This window comes from Saccopteryx leptura, chromosome 6 (assembly GCF_036850995.1).
Source record: "Saccopteryx leptura isolate mSacLep1 chromosome 6, mSacLep1_pri_phased_curated, whole genome shotgun sequence".
Taxonomy (NCBI): domain Eukaryota; kingdom Metazoa; phylum Chordata; class Mammalia; order Chiroptera; family Emballonuridae; genus Saccopteryx; species Saccopteryx leptura.
In genome coordinates, this window is record NC_089508.1 from 108838345 (window position 1) to 108854358 (window position 16014).

A 16014-nucleotide genomic window follows, 5' to 3' on the forward strand; every position below is an offset into this window, starting at 1 on the left:
TGCATTTTTTTGTTTTTCATATGCTGTAGAGGAGTTAAAAAAGGACATTTCTGAGGTCTGATTAAACTTATTATTTATTTTTATAATGCCTAATTTCATAGACTGCTGGTAGCTTCTGACATGTTACCATCTAGCATTTGAGAGAACGGTGTTAGGACTACTGGCAGCAGGCCAGCAAGGATTCTTCCATTTCCAGAGGAAAGGCCAAGGCAATTCTTAAAAGAATGATTGAGGTTATACGATTTCATTTTTAAAAATTCTCTTATTTAAAATAACTCTATTAAAGTAAATGGGATAATGGGTGTCTTTATTTTTAAGCTTGACATGAGTGATTCCATTCCTACTCTTGGCCTTGGTAGGAAAGAGGAATGAAAAAACAAGAACAACAAAATGATTACAAGAGCAACTTAGTTTTCTAACGAGTTATAAAGTTTGTAATGAATTGTATTTTGAGGTTTATCGTTTCTGATATTTATAATTCACATTTGTGAATTTATGCCCAAAATTGTATGTTATGCATTTTTTAAAATAGACTTTATTTATAGAGAAGTTTTAGGTTCACAGCAAAATGAAGAACAAAGTACAGAGTTCCCATTCCGTAACCCTACGTGTGCACAACCTCCCCACCGTCAGCACCCCTCACTACAGTGGAGTGTGTGCTGCACTCAGTGCACCTGGCCGTAAATTCTTAATAAGGGAAATGTTTGTGAGGTAATAGGGACCTTTATTTCTTTTTACTAAATTTAGAGTTTTAAATCAGGCGGCTTGTTACACACTTCCAATCCAGACAACTGAATTGTGTATGAAGTAATATTAAGTAATGTCGTTAAAAGTTTTAATACACAGTTAAATGTCTCAGTAAATGGTCTTTGTGACACTTAAATTCAGTCTATACTGAATATAGAATTCTTACTCTACCTTTGGTGCTTCATTTTATAAAAATAATAGTTGCTAAGAAGAATAAGCAAGAAAAACGGTAATTTTTTTAAATAGGGCGTTTCCTCCTCCCTATCTCTACTCTTGATACAATCTTCTGTTTGTACGACTTGTGACTATCTTTGACTTATGGGTATCTGACTCTAATTTTAATATGCAAGCTCTTTTGAATTTCTTTGTGGCCACGAAAATATGAATATATTTTTTTGAAGTATAAAACACTACTTGAATTTTTCAAAAGTTTTTGCTTTGTTTTTAATTCGTCAGCCTTAAGATTCTGAGGTCTTTGTTACAAGTTCTCACTCATCTCTGGCCATCTCTTTTGTGCAAAGGGAATTCCAGGAACACATATTTACAATACAAATATTAACATTATGTGGAATCTTTAATATTCTAGAAATAAGAATTTCAGTTTATCATATTTAAGATGATTGCTGTGCCCTCCACAGTGACTATATTTGTCTCTTTTAGTGTTCTTACGATAAATTCTTGCATGCACATTGACATTCTTTTGATTTTGCAGATCTGAATCTACATACATTGCTGTATAGACTGAATTTATGGCCATTTACACAATTAGTTCTGGTTGACTAGCTGTAGAGTAGGACTGATGTCATTACATTCACTGCATTTACTCAGTATCTTTGATTATAAATAAATTTGATAGTTGAATAAAATACTTTGGGGGAGTTGCCAAATACTCCAGTTGTGTGTGTGTGTGTGTTAATCAAAAGTTAGCAAACTCCAGTTTGTGTGTGTGTGTGTGTGTGTTAATAAAAAATTAGCATGTAGGACATTATTTTACTCTTTTGGGGAGAAGTTTGAGATACAATTTTTCTGCTTTGTCTTTTGTCTTTTTATTCTTGTAAGATATGAAAAGGTAAACGACAGTGTAGATCACAAGATTTTTAAATTGGTTGCATAGATTATTTCATAGTCTAAATGACTGTGTTAAAAGTATTCCAATCTAACTTTTGGGTAAAATTGATAATCCTTTGGTAAATGGTAAAACTGTTGATGATGTCTGGTAAAAAGTAGTTATTTTAGAAAATTGTATTTCAACTTTCATTTTTATTTTTTGAGTGATTCTAGCCTTCACATATTAAAACTTTTTGGTACTTTTAATTCAGGATGCTAGTGGGTAAAAAGTTAAAAGTAATCAGTTCATATTGATAAAATTATATTTGTAGAAATGGTGAATATGTTAGTTTTTGTAAATTTAACATTTTTAAATTAAAAATTAAATTAGCTTTCTTAATAGTTTCACTGGCTATACCTGAGGTAATTTGATGTATTCTAAAACATAGAAGTGTTTATTGATTTTGAGCATTTTTAGGGTAGAAATATACTGCTCACAAAAATTAGGGGATATTTTATTGCTTCATATTCATTTTTGAAATATCCCCTAATTTTTGTGAGTACTATATAATCAAAGTTAAGCACAAGATACTCTTTTTCTTTCTTTAATTAATGTTTTGCTTTCTTACTATTTTGCTGCTCTTATTCAAGATTTTCAGGTAAATATTCTGAACAAATTGAGCTAGGTAGGGTTATTCAGCATTAGTTTGCTTGAATCAACATATGTATTGGAGGAAATAAGATAAGAAAGAGAACAAATACATATAGTCCTTAAGGAATCAGGCTGTCATATAAATTCTAACGTTTGGGTATAGGCTATAGAGTATTTTGTCTTCTTTCCACAGGTTAATATAAGAATTTGCAATTTGAATGGATTTTTCAAGAGATTATGTGGTTTCTGAGTCTTTATTAACAACAAAAAAAAACCAAATGTTGCAAAATTCGGAATTACTAACGCCTTTTACGTAATTACTTTTAAGAGTATGAAGTTAAAAAAAAAACTAATGAATTTAGTTCTGTAAATTGGATTGTTTCCTTTTAGAAACCTTCATTGCCTATATTTGATAATCAACCAATATAGAGTTAAAGACCAGGTCAAGGCTGCATTAGTCCAGGTAAGAAGAGCAAAGACAAAACAAAAAATTTTATTAGAAAGGCAAGTCTTGATCTCCTGAGAATACAGTAGAGACCGGCATCAGAGACTTCCCCTGCATTTTTAATAGGCCATTTGCTCTCTAACATGTTCTATATTGGTACTTTATTACCCTTTTCTTTTTTAAAAGTCTCTGCCCCTCTGCTGAGTCATTTGATATAAACACATTAATTTTTTTTTAATAAAATTAACTTCTCACAGTCATTTTTAAATCTGGGGTATTTAATACCTTTTTAAAAGTTGAAAATACTATAACGGGGCTGGTGATGCTATAGTGTAACTGACTAATGTGTCACTAGTATAGGAGGCACAGTTGATTAACAAAATGGTAGTTTCTTTCTCTTCTTTTGATACTTTTTTGCTGGAAAAACAAATGGTGAATTTGAATAAAACATACATCATTTACATAGAAAGTTATGTAATGATGCCATATAGAGTATAATGATTTCCTAAAACCTTGTATTTCAAGTAACCTGAATTACAATGAGAGATAAACAGAATATTTACCCATCCCTTATGAGCTGCTGCTGATATGTAAATTTATTCTTCTACTTTGCACAAATATACTTTTGAGCTACTGCTTAAACACTTTGAGGTCCTTAGTCAAACAGTTTTAATGATGCCTCCGATATTGTGAAAGTGTGACATTTGATGAATGTCTCATATAGTTTTGATATCTGGGCACATGTCAACAACAAAAAAAAATTGAACATTTGTTTGTCATGCAACACCTACATAATTTATAATTTTACTGTTTATATTCATCTTGACATTTTTTATCTGCCAAAGACAGGTTTCATTTGGAATCTTAATCTGAGATTTATTTGGTGGATCTGGATATCATAGCTAGGGTTCCCACAGGAAATGGTCTATCTACCAACAGATTAAATGGCAGTCCTGCAGTTGTTAGGGGAGCTGTGCATTTAACACACATGCATACTCATTCAGACAGCACTGTGGAGAAAAATTAAAGTAGTAACCCAGGTTTAGGAACAATGTAGCTAAAAAGTCCCATATTTGCTGAATGACAAAGGGTTATATAGCAGCATTTCGTTTTATTATTCCTGCTTGAATTTCTTGTTTGCTCTGTTGAGTCTGCTGACGAATACTAATAAATGCCTGCAACAATCCAGACTAGAAATGCCTGGCAACAAAGCTATGCGGTGGACCTCCCTGATCTTCTCCAGTTCACAACCTGACCTTTTGAAAAATTGGCTGGACTAAGCTGCAGAATTTGGGTGTAATGGTTATTGTTAACTCCAGCTTTAGGATTTATTAATTTGTGTGATCAAGACTTACCTATACTTCAAAGTTTTAAAAGACCAAACACAATCGTCCATCCATTAGAACTAACATTGTGTTTCAGTGGTTTCCACTTAGTATCAGACTGCTGATTCTTTTATGTTTTCCAAATGTAAAAATGCCCGTAAGTGAATGAAAGGCACATATAAAGAAATTTGGTTTTTTTTCTTTTTTATACTAGTTATTGAAAACATTGCCTCCTGTAAATGATTTATTAAATTGTTGAATACATGGGTAAGCAGTATGTATTCATACCTAAACAAAAAATATATATATATATAATTATGAAACTTACTTTGCATGAAGTTGTAGAAATTTAAGATTTAGGTTCATTTATATTTTAATTGTTTTATACAAATTATTCTTATAATAAGAAAAATTGAGGAAGACTGACCAGGTTAGGAATACGTAGTAAGTAGCCAAATAGTGGATATCACTAGAGAAGAAAAAGAATAAAGATTATTAGTTTAGCTAATCAAATTTTAAGATTATTTTCACCATCATTTCAGCCTAAATCATATTTGTAATGGTTTAAATAGGGTGTTTTACACCCTATTTAGGTTTACAAAGCTTTATTTTATGTGGTATGTTCATAAGTTAATTAGCTTAAGCTTGAGGAGATTACACTGCGTTCATAGCCTTCTATGATGAAGGATGGATGTTAAAAGTTTAGAAGCTGAAGCATTACAACAGAGCTTAGTTTTTACACAGATATCTGACCTTGTTCCCTATGGCATTCATACTGACAGGTTCATGACTGTTTTATACTCGTTGAAACAAACAAAAACTTCTAAAAATTTGATGCAGTGACACTACTCTAAATAGCTTTTTTATAATAACACAAGTAACACAATCCAGTAATTTCCATGACTAACCAGTGGAGAATTTGTAACGTGATATACTGTCATCGAATTGTCTTAATTCAAGATGGAATAACTTTATCATCCCTTCATTTTGATATGCAACCATGTACAGAAATGTAAAGAATATAGTTTATTTTGAATGTCTAACCCTCATGTCCTTGTGATTAAATTATGTGATATTAACAGGTTTCACGATTTTATAGCTTTTTAAACCTTTATAAAACCTTACTTCAGTATCTTACAGCTATATCCAACCTCTCTTCACCATATATTTTGACTTCTTATATATATATACACCTATATATATATGAAATACACTTTTTTAGAACTGCTCGAGACTGTGTTCTTTCCAACATGGTAGCCAGTGGCAACATGGGGCTTTGAACACTTGAAATGTGGATAATGAGTATGCAGACCAATGAAAGGGAAAGTTACAGTGTTTTTCCCTTCTCCTTATGGCTTTCGAGCTATAAAAAGAAAAGATAATTTATAACCCCAGAGAGAATATATAGTATCTAAGTAACAAGTTCACATTTTTTAAGTCCAGGATCCAAAAGTTACCTAATTCCCTGTGACTCCTAAGTTAGAATCTGTGAATGATACGCACCTGTGATCTACTAGCTGTGATCCTTATAATATCTAATGTCATGTGCCAGTATAGGAAATAATCCAATTATGTTACAGAAACATGCTGTTTACCTTTCTTCTTTTCCTGCCTTGGGATTGAATTTATAGAATTATACTCTTTAATTTTATTTCTATGGGATTGAATTTTCTTTCAGGATCTTTTGCTAATGTCAGGATTTCTAATTTTTTTTTGTTTTTTTTTTTTGTATTTTTCCGAAGCTGGAAACGGGGAGAGACAGTCAGACAGACTCCCACATGCGCCCGACCGGGATCCACCCGGCATGCCCACCAGGGGCGACGCTCTGCCCACCAGGGGGCGATGCTCTGCCCCTCCGGGGCGTCGCTCTGCTGTGACCAGAGCCACTCTCACGCCTGGGGCAGAGGCCAAGGAGCCATCCCCAGCGCCCGGGCCATCTTTGCTCCAATGGAGCCTTGGCTGCGGGAGGGGAAGAGAGAGACAGAGAGGAAGGAGGGGGGGAGGTGGAGAAGCAAATGGGCGCTTCTTCTATGTGCCCTGGCCGGGAATCGACCCCAGGTCCCCCGCATGCCAGGCCAGCGCTCTACCGCTGAGCCAACCGGCCAGGGCCAGGATTTCTAAATTTTGAAGTCCTATTATTTCTGCAATTTACTAGTTTTATAATCTGATACAAACGTTAAAGCATTATTTATTAATTATAAGTTTTAATGTCATTAAGCATTTTCTGTTTATTGTGTGTTTCTCTCATTTAATGAGGTAGCATTTTATTTTCCATTTCCATGTGTGCTGATATTTTAATAAGAATTTCATTCTTATATCTATTACTCTTATATTTTAATAAGTGTTTTCTTTTAGCAGAACAAGTTTATTGAATGTGAATTCTGTGATGACACTTTTTAAAGAGGTTATATAATTTTTTTAATTTATTTTTTAATTTTTTTGTATTTTTCCAAAGCTGGAAACGGGGAGGCAGTCAGACAGACTCCTGCATGTGCCCAACCAGGGTCCACCCGGCATGCCCACCAGGGGGCGATGCTCTGCCCATCTGGGGCATTGCTGCAACCAGAGCCATTCTAGTGCCTGAGGCAGAGGCCATGGAGCCATCCTCAGCGCCCGGGCCAACTTTGCTCCAATGGACCCTTGGCTGCGGGAGGGGAAGAGAGAGACAGAGGGGAAAGGAGAGGGGGAGGGGTGGAGAAGCAGATGGGCGCTTCTCCTGTGTGCCCTGGCCAGGAATCGAACCCGGGACTCCTGCACGCCAGACCGACACTATACCACTGAGCCAACCGGCCAGGTCTAAGAGGTTATAATTTAGATAATTTAATCCTCATAAACTTTTGAAGTGGTTGCTTTTATTATGTGTTTTTCATTGATAGGGAAGTTGGTGAGAGGTTGAGTTATTTGCTAAAAGTCATATAGCTTTGTGGTAGAGCCAGAATTAAAACCCTGAAGACCATCTTCAGAGCCCATGCACTCTGGTTCTGCTTGGAGGACCTAAATACACCAGTGTTCTAGTTGGAAAGTCTAAACTTTTCTCTTGTACGCACTTGCATTAGGTAGGTCCACTGTGATATGGCAGAAGTTCCTGATTTTTTTTCTTTATATTTGAGGGGAAAACTCATAAATGTAAATATGTAAAGCTAAACCTCCCTCAACAAAAAAGAAAATAGAAATGTTTAGTAGAGAGGAAATTAGTAGTATGTTGCACACATACAGATTGGTAGATAGGAATTGATAGAAGTTATCAGGAGCAACTAACTGATACTGTTATTCTGATTATGTTGAAACTAATATTCATTTAGAAAAATCTTTAACCATTGAGAAAATTCAACATCTTTTGTTTAAAATGTGGGGTATAGTAATTTTATTATCACATAGTTTTCACTATTTAATATTAAAAATGTTTTATATTATTTTGATGTTCATACATAATGTGATAGGCAATATCCAGAAGAAGCAATAAACATGAGGTTTTTATGTTTTTGAAATCAGATGTTACAGTATAAGTAATAACTTTTCAAAAGAAGTTTTAAGGAAGTGGTGACCAATTGTGTTAGCTATTGTCAGAGAGCACAGTAACACATTACTTCCTCAATAGTTCATTTTAGATACAAATTTCTTAAGTAGCACCTGCATCTGAAGGAGCAAGAGATCTGTTTATTTGAATGTACTTGCCTATAGTACTTCTATTCCCCTTTCTCTTTTTTGACAGGTAGCTGGGACGTTGCTATTCTGAGTAACCCCAGTAGATCCCTAGAGACAATTCTAGCTCAACCACTCTGAAGAAAGAGCTCTGTAAACAGCTTTGACCCCCCTGCCTACCCCGGGGACCATAAAATCCATTTACACAGATACCAGTTGTCACAAACTATTTACAAAGCCAGACAGAACAGAATTTCCCAGCTTCTAAGAATCCCATATTTGATTCTAGCCACCTCCTCACTTCTGCATAGTAGTTGTGAAATAACATTTTATTTAGGTCATGAGTCATGATTTTTTGGGTAGCATCAATTTTTTTAGAACTCTTTATTTTTTATTCATTTTGAGAGAGAGAGAATGAGAGAGAGAACTGAGGGAGAAGCAGTAAGCATCAGGTCCCATATGGGCCTTGACCAGGCAAGCTTGAGGTTTTGAACCACTGACCTCAGCATTCCAGGTCGATGCTTTATCCACTATGCCACCACAGGTCAGGCGGGTAGCATCAGTTCAACTGACTATATTATACATTGACTAATGTATGATTGTCTGGAAAATTAAACTCAAAGGGGATCCTAAAGCTTTCTTTCCTAAATAGGAAATGGTGTGTAATACTGTTAATTTCTAGACTAAGGAATTGAATTTAATAAAAAGGATAGCACTGAGATAGTTGGCAATATGGACACCTCCAGGAGTAAAGAGAGAATCTGTTAGATCATAAAAATGGTCCATTGGAAACAGCATGAAAGTCCCTAGAGATACAGGGTCTTCAAAGCATATAATGCAGCCCACCTAGGCACATGTATTAAGATTACAAAATTTATCTTCACTAACTCCTCTCATTTACCCAAGTGAATAAACTGTCTATAACAATAGCTATAGGTGCCATTTGAACAATACCTATCAATAGTCTTCTATGACATCATTTTCAAATGGTGACAGGGTAAGTTTATATGGCAGTAATAGCAAAAATTGAGGAATATATTTGGTTTTAAATGGTTGAATTCTGATACCCAAATAATACAGCATGCCCATATTAGAACAAACAAAGGGACTGACAGTCATCATAAAACATTTCCTGTTGTTTTACTTGGAGGAAAGACCTCATAGCCTTATGAATTATGAAGAGATTGATAACCTATTCTCAAAGTCCACATAGAGAAGTGATTTTAAGTAGTAATTGTCTTAATGATGAAACACTTAACAATTACATTGATTAAACAGTAGAGCAAATTACTAAAGAAGGTAGTAGAGTTTCCATTTTGAGACATGCGAGAGAGGAAACAATGAAATAGTTTTTAGTTTTAAGCTTTCGTCTCCCTACAGATAAGAGTTTTAAAAAGTGTTATTTTAAAAGATAAATGTTCTTTTAAACATTTATCCAGTTGCCTAGTGTGTAAAACAGACCCATAACTTCACTTTCTGTTGCATTTTATTGACTTGTATATATTTATTTCTGTATGTAATTCTTTTTAAAATGATATTCAGACAGCTCAAGTAAAGCTTTTAATAGCTTCATCCCTTTCTCCTGGGTTGGACAGTTCAGGAAAAATTACTGAAAACTGAATTAAAGTCACAAAGTGTTATTTTCTTCTTTGGAAATTGGAGAAGGTTGGAGAAGGTACTAACTCAGAAACTGAATTTACGTTGGGCTTGGAATAAGGTTAAGAAATTTTGGCAAGATGCAGTAGGACAGAGTAATACTTTAAAATCTGAAAATTTGAAAAGTCAAAGTAATCATGTCTATAACTTACTCTCAAATGTCAGAAAAATAATATATCTGTAGGTAGGTAGATAAATAAATACAGAGAGGTTGACTAATAATTCAAGTGTAGTAAAATATGAACATTTGGGGAATCTGGGTGAAAGCTACATAGGAGCTCTTTGTACTGTTTTTGCAACTTTTATAAGGCTGAAATTTCAAAATAAAAAAGGAAAACAGAAATTACTGTCATCTATAATTATATTTTGTCACCTTTCTCATCTGTCTTTGGGATGTTTGTGCAGCCCACGAAACTTTTTGCACTTGGTTCTCATTTCTCCTTTTCATTTCTTGTCATTTTTCTGGACAACTTTCGTGTCTAAGTTGACTTTTCATTACCCCGAGTCCTCGATTTTCTCCTCTCCGTGTATCTTCACCATCAATTTATTTTATCAACCCATTCTCAGATGAACTGCATTCTTAGACTTTGTTTTGACATATTGCTCATTTTAGAAATTTTCACTGCTTAACTATAGCATCTTGTCATTTCAGTATAAGAGATGACTTTGTGTTTTTCCTAAAGCTCTTTCTTCTCTTCTGTGCCTGCTCATCCTGTTCTTATTTTTACATTAATCAAAGGGGTCACACATTCTATACAAAAGTTGAATTCTGATACAGGACACTGCGATATGACAGAATAGAATAGCATTCAGGAAATTTAAGCAACTTTTGCTAAAGTAGTTGATCAAAAAAAAAAGGCCAGCAGAAACAGACTATTTTATAAATCAACTTTGTTTACTTTAACGTGAAATTAAAGTCTCAGTAGAAGAGTACAGATTGTCTGATTTGCAAAGCAGGTGCCAAACGTCTGATGAACAGTTAGAGATAGGAATCTAAAATACAGAACAAGATTGGAAACATCCAGAGTTAACCAGAGCCATATCACACAATACAGGGTTCTTGAAAAATATTAAACACTTAGAATTGAAATCCAGAAGTATATTAGGACTTAGTACATTTTAACAATACTATAAAGGGTTATAATTACTATAATGCAGAAGAGAAATCAACAAGGAGTGCTCTTGCTGGGAAATTCCCACCTCTGCTGTGAGTTTGGAAGTTATTACAGAGTTATAGGTGAAAAGGAAGTGATTTCCCAAGAAATAAAAAAAATCACAAAATTTCACATTACTTAAGCTGAAGTTAGAGAGTGTTGTAAGTGTAGTAAGTAAATAGCAAGTATAGATATTAGATATGAGGGATGGGGTAAGGTTAAGAATAAAAAACTGAAAGGAGAAAGAAAGGATCTACTGCTAAAGTAGATCCAGAAATACAGAAGTAAAAATATGGGACAGTTTGTCGGTGGTAGAAAGTTTGGTCTCAAAAACAGGTCAAATAGTTGAATTAGTTGGTGTAGTGTTGACGCACATGCACCTGTGGACTTGTATTTATACCTAGCACATCCTTTTACTTTCTGATGAATCTTTGTAACTCATAAATTTGAGAGTAGTATAGGCCCTCATTGTTACTATTTGATACGTCCCTGGGGACAATTTTTGTTACATATTTTTTCAGGTATAAGACACTCCCATGTATAAGACGCAACTTAATTTGGCCTGAAATTTGAAAAAAAAATTACATAAAGTTATTGAACTCAAGTTTTACTCATCATAAAATTCATATAACTCATCACTGTCAAAACTCCCAGCCATTAATTTGTCCTCATCTGTGTCTGATGGCGAATCACTGTCTTCAACAATGAGCGCAAAAACAAGCACAAAATGTGGGAAATGCAAGTAAAAAATCTACAACCACTGTATAAGACGCACCTAGTTTTTAGAACTCAAATATTTCAAAAAAGGGTTCGTCTTATACATGGGGACAGTATTTGCTACTGCTTTCAGTAACTACTTAAACTTTTCTTTCATTTGAAATACTTGTAAGTTACTTGTGAGTGTTGGAAAGCATAGTTTGTTAATGATATAGTGATGTTCCTTAGGGTCCATTTTTAACATTCTCTTACTCAGGTTTTGGGTGTCGCATGTGACCAGTGAGCATGGTGAACATCTAAAGCCAACCAAGTAAGCGTTTTGAAATGTCAGGATGCAATAAATAATCTCAGAAATGTAAAATTGTTAAATTTTAAATCAAAATAGAATATAATATTGAAATTTTAAAAAAATCTCTTACAGTATGTAATTCAGATAGCACATTCTTCCTATTTGTTCCCTCAAATAAAGTGAAGAGTAATCTATTAAAAATGATTTCTGGCCCTGGCCGGTTGGCTCAGTGGTAGAGCGTCGGCCTGGTGTGCAGGAGTCCCCGGTGCAATTCCCGGCCAGGGCACACAGGAGAAGTGCCCATCTGCTTCTCCACCCCTCCCCCTCTCCTTCCTCTCTGTCTCTCTCTTCCCCTCCCATAGCCAGGGCTCCATTGGAGCAAAGTTGGCCTGGGCGCTGAGGATGGCTCCATAGCCTCTGCCTCAGGTGCTAGAATGGCTCTGGTTGCAACAGAGCAACGCCCCAGATGGGCAGACTATCGCCCTCTGGTGGGCATGCCGGTGGATCCCGGTTGGGCGCATGCGGGAGTCTGTCTGACTGCCTCCCCATTTCCAACTTCAGAAAAAATACCAAAAAACAAAAAATAATGATTTCTGATGTAGCTTCAGTCACCAATAAGATCATGCCCAGGACTTGGAGTTTATAACTGGCTGTACTTAATTTCAGCATATCTTCAGCATATATCGCTTCTTGAAGAAAGAATACCTTGTGAGAGATACCTTATTTATAATTGCCTCATTTTGTTTTTATTTAAAGAGTACTCTCTCTGAGCCCGGGCTAGTTAGCTCAGTTGTCCCAAAAGGACAAGGTTGCAGGTTAGATATGGGATCAGGGCACACAGGAAACAACCAATGAATGCACAACTGAGTGGAACAACGAATGAGTGCTTCCCTTCTCCCTCCCCTCTCCCTTCCTCTGTCTATCTCTCTGTAAATCAATCAGTAAATAGAGACAAATTAAGCCCTGGCCAGGTGACTCAGTTGTAGCATTATCCCAGAGCCTGGAGGTTTCCGGTTTGATTCCTGGGTCAGGGCACATACAGGAGCAGCTTGATGTTCCTCTCTCCCTGCCTCCCTCAAAATTAATTAATTAGTTAATGAAAAGTACTCTTTCTGCCTCAAAGGATTTTAAGTTCGGCAGATTGGAGATGGCATCATCAATAAGCTCCTGCTTTTTACAGTTCCACTTACTAAGGTTTGTGTTGGAAGTGATAATGTCCTGGTTGCAGTCAGAATCTGTGCTTGTTATTTACTGGTGGAAGCGTTGGTTCTGGCACTTGTATGTGCATCATTTTCTTCCAATAAAGCAGGCATACACTATTGTTTTGAAATAGCTGTTATTTATTAGTTACAGCTTAAAATAATTTTTGTGAAATAGCCAGGCATTGCAAAACATTCTATAATGTATAATATCTGATAAAATGGGAGTTTAAAATAATTCTTATATTCCTTTTATAATACGATGATTACAAAAATAATCGCTAACATTTCTTAATGTGCCAGACACGGGGGTGTGTAGCTTGCATGTATTAGCTTAGTTAATCCTCACAACAACTGAGGTGAGTGTTACTATGTTCCCATTTTAAAAACAAGAAACTGAGGTGTGAATGACTTAAGTTACTTGCCCGAAAGTTATGCCCATGACAAAGCTGGAATTCCGACCCAGGCAGTCTGCTATCAGAATTCCATGCCTATGATCACTTCACTATAATGTATTGCAACCTAGTTTTCAAAATTTAGGGGGGGAAAAGTATAATGAATAATACCTCTAAATTGATACTTTTCGTGTTTGATTGCATGCTGGAGTCATCTGATCACTCCCAGAGATTTCTATTTAATTAATATAAGATGTGGTCTGAACCCTGGCCGATTGGCTTAGCGGTAGAGTGTCGGCCTGGTGTATGGAAGTCCCAGGTTCGATTCCTGGCCAAGGCACACAGGAGAAGCACCCATCTGCTTCTCCACCCTTCCTCCTCTCCTTCCTCTCTATTTCTCTCTTCCCCTCCCACAGCCAAGGCTCCATGGGAGCAAAGTTGGCCCGGGCACTGAAAATGGTTCCATGGCCTCCACTTCAGGTGTTAGAATGGTTCCGATTGCAACAAAGCAACACCCCAGATGGGCAGAGCATCGCCCCCTGGTGGGCATGCTGGGTGGATCCCGGTCGGGTGCATGAGGGGGTCTGTATGCCTCCCTCCCCGCCCCCGCCCCTGCTTTTCACTTCAGAAAAATACCAAAAAAAAAAAAAAGATGTGGTCTGCATATTTAACACTAAGAGAATACTTATTTCCACAAAATATTAATTTGAACGATTCAGTATGTAGCTGTGATGTTTCATGTATCATGTGTTTTTGTTATATTTTAAACAGCCCATAGTTCTATTGAACAAGAGGCTACAGGGAGAAATAAAAGTATGCAGCCAGATGAGCAACTGCCCGACGGTTCTAAAGGAAGCATGAGTCACAAACCCGATGAATTCATCCATGAAGCCACATGTGAAGACTCAGAACTGCCAGAGCAGAAGTCACAGAATTTTCCTTATCCTGATGATGAGACCTCTTACTGCTCTTCAGAAAAGTCCAAGTGAGTCAACAGCCCTAGACTTAGAGTGTAGGAACTGGGAGGACTCTGTTGCCTTCATCCTCCCTTCCTTCTTTTTGGTGTGAGCTCAGTTTGACATAGCATTAGTAACATAATAGAATTGGGGTGTTTACCGGAGTTTTCCACTGCTTTCCATAACTTCGATACATGCCTACATCACTGATATTTAACCTTTTTCATCTCATGGCATAGATAAAGTAATTACTAAACTGCAGCACACCAAAATATACGTTATATTTTTTTACCAATCTGACCAAAAATATAGGTATAATTTTGATTCATTGACACCGGACACCTATTGTTGTGTTGATTGTTGTCATTGTTTAATTTGACCATCTAAAGGAAAAGAGGTCAGTGCCCCTAACTAGTCAGGTATTCCATGTTTGAAAGTTCTTGTGGCACCCCAGTGTGCCTGCCACTGCATGTGGTCGAGGTCGCTAAGTGAAAAACACAAGATGAATTTGAATAAAGCCATGAGGTTTTATTTATTCTTGTTAAATATTATTTTCTGTGACCTTTCATTAGGGATCTTGAAATAACTGTTGAGTTGATATTAATGAGGTATTTTTTTTATCAGAGCCCAGTCAGACTTCCAGAACAAAAGCCCAAAGATGTGGTTTTGGTGAGCATTATTTTCATGTGATGAATTTGAACACTTTTAGGCTGGCCTTATACACTCCCATTTGCTATCTTTATTATTTTACATTCTGTGGCTTTTACCCATTCACCCTCCCTACCTGTTATATGAAGGGATTTGAACTTGTAACATCTGTGACTTTTACTTATAGGATGAAAGGACTTTGATAATTAGTCATGTATTATGAAAATACTACTAAATTAGAAAAACTTTCTGTAACTAATATAATTTTCAGTCCAAACAAAATTTTATTTAGGATATATTTAAACAATTTTACATACGATCAGCAGTTTCTTTACTTACAAATTATTCAGTAGATATATTAATATGTTCCTTAGATGTTGCCGGAAAAGGTTTTCATTTTTAATGTTTTATTTTATTTTATTTTATTTTATGTTATGTTATGTTATTTTATTTTATGACAGACAGAAAGAGACAGAGAGAGGGACAGACAGGGACTGGCAGACAGGATGGGAGACAGATGAGAAGCATCAATTCTTTGTTGTGACTTCTTAGTAGTTTATTGATTGCTTTCTCATATGTGCCTTGACTGCGGGCCTTCAGCAGACTGAGTAACCCCTTGCTCAAGTCAGCGACCTTGGGTCCAAGCTGGTGAGCCTTGCTCGAACCAGATGAGCCTCTGCGCAAGCCGACGACCTCAGGGTTTAGAACCTGGGTCCTCCACGTCGCAATGTGATGCTCTATCCACTGCGACACCACCTGGTCAGGCTTCATTTTTAATGTTTTAAATATTATATTGTCAACCAAGTTGAAAAATGTCAATTACTGTCCCCACTTTCAGAAAAGTGAGAAATGTATCTAGTCCTGACCAAAAGTACATATTGAATTGCTATTAATAGCCCCTGAAAGCTAAGTTCTTTAAGTACACTGAATCATGAGTCTCTGTAGACGTTATCAAATGCTTTGTACAGATTCACGTCCCTCAGTTGATAGAGTAAGCACCTCTATGAAATTTATATATTTATTCTTTTTACTTATAGGATTTTTTTGGTGCATAACAAAAGAAATTTAAAATTAAATGACTTTATATATTTATTGTTAAAATTAAATTTGTCTCCCCCACCTTTAGAGTATAAAATTTAGCC

General features: G+C 35.9%; 1 protein-coding gene across 1 annotated transcript in view; it reads left to right on the forward strand.

Annotated features, from left to right (window-relative positions):
* The window catches only part of MIPOL1 (mirror-image polydactyly 1), a 347233-nt gene that overhangs the window by 39862 nt on the left and 291357 nt on the right, over positions 1-16014 (forward strand). Inside the window, exon 5 of the mRNA XM_066344523.1 lies at positions 14040-14253. Within this exon, the coding sequence (XP_066200620.1) occupies positions 14040-14253 (214 nt within the window). The remainder of the gene's footprint in view (positions 1-14039; positions 14254-16014) is intronic.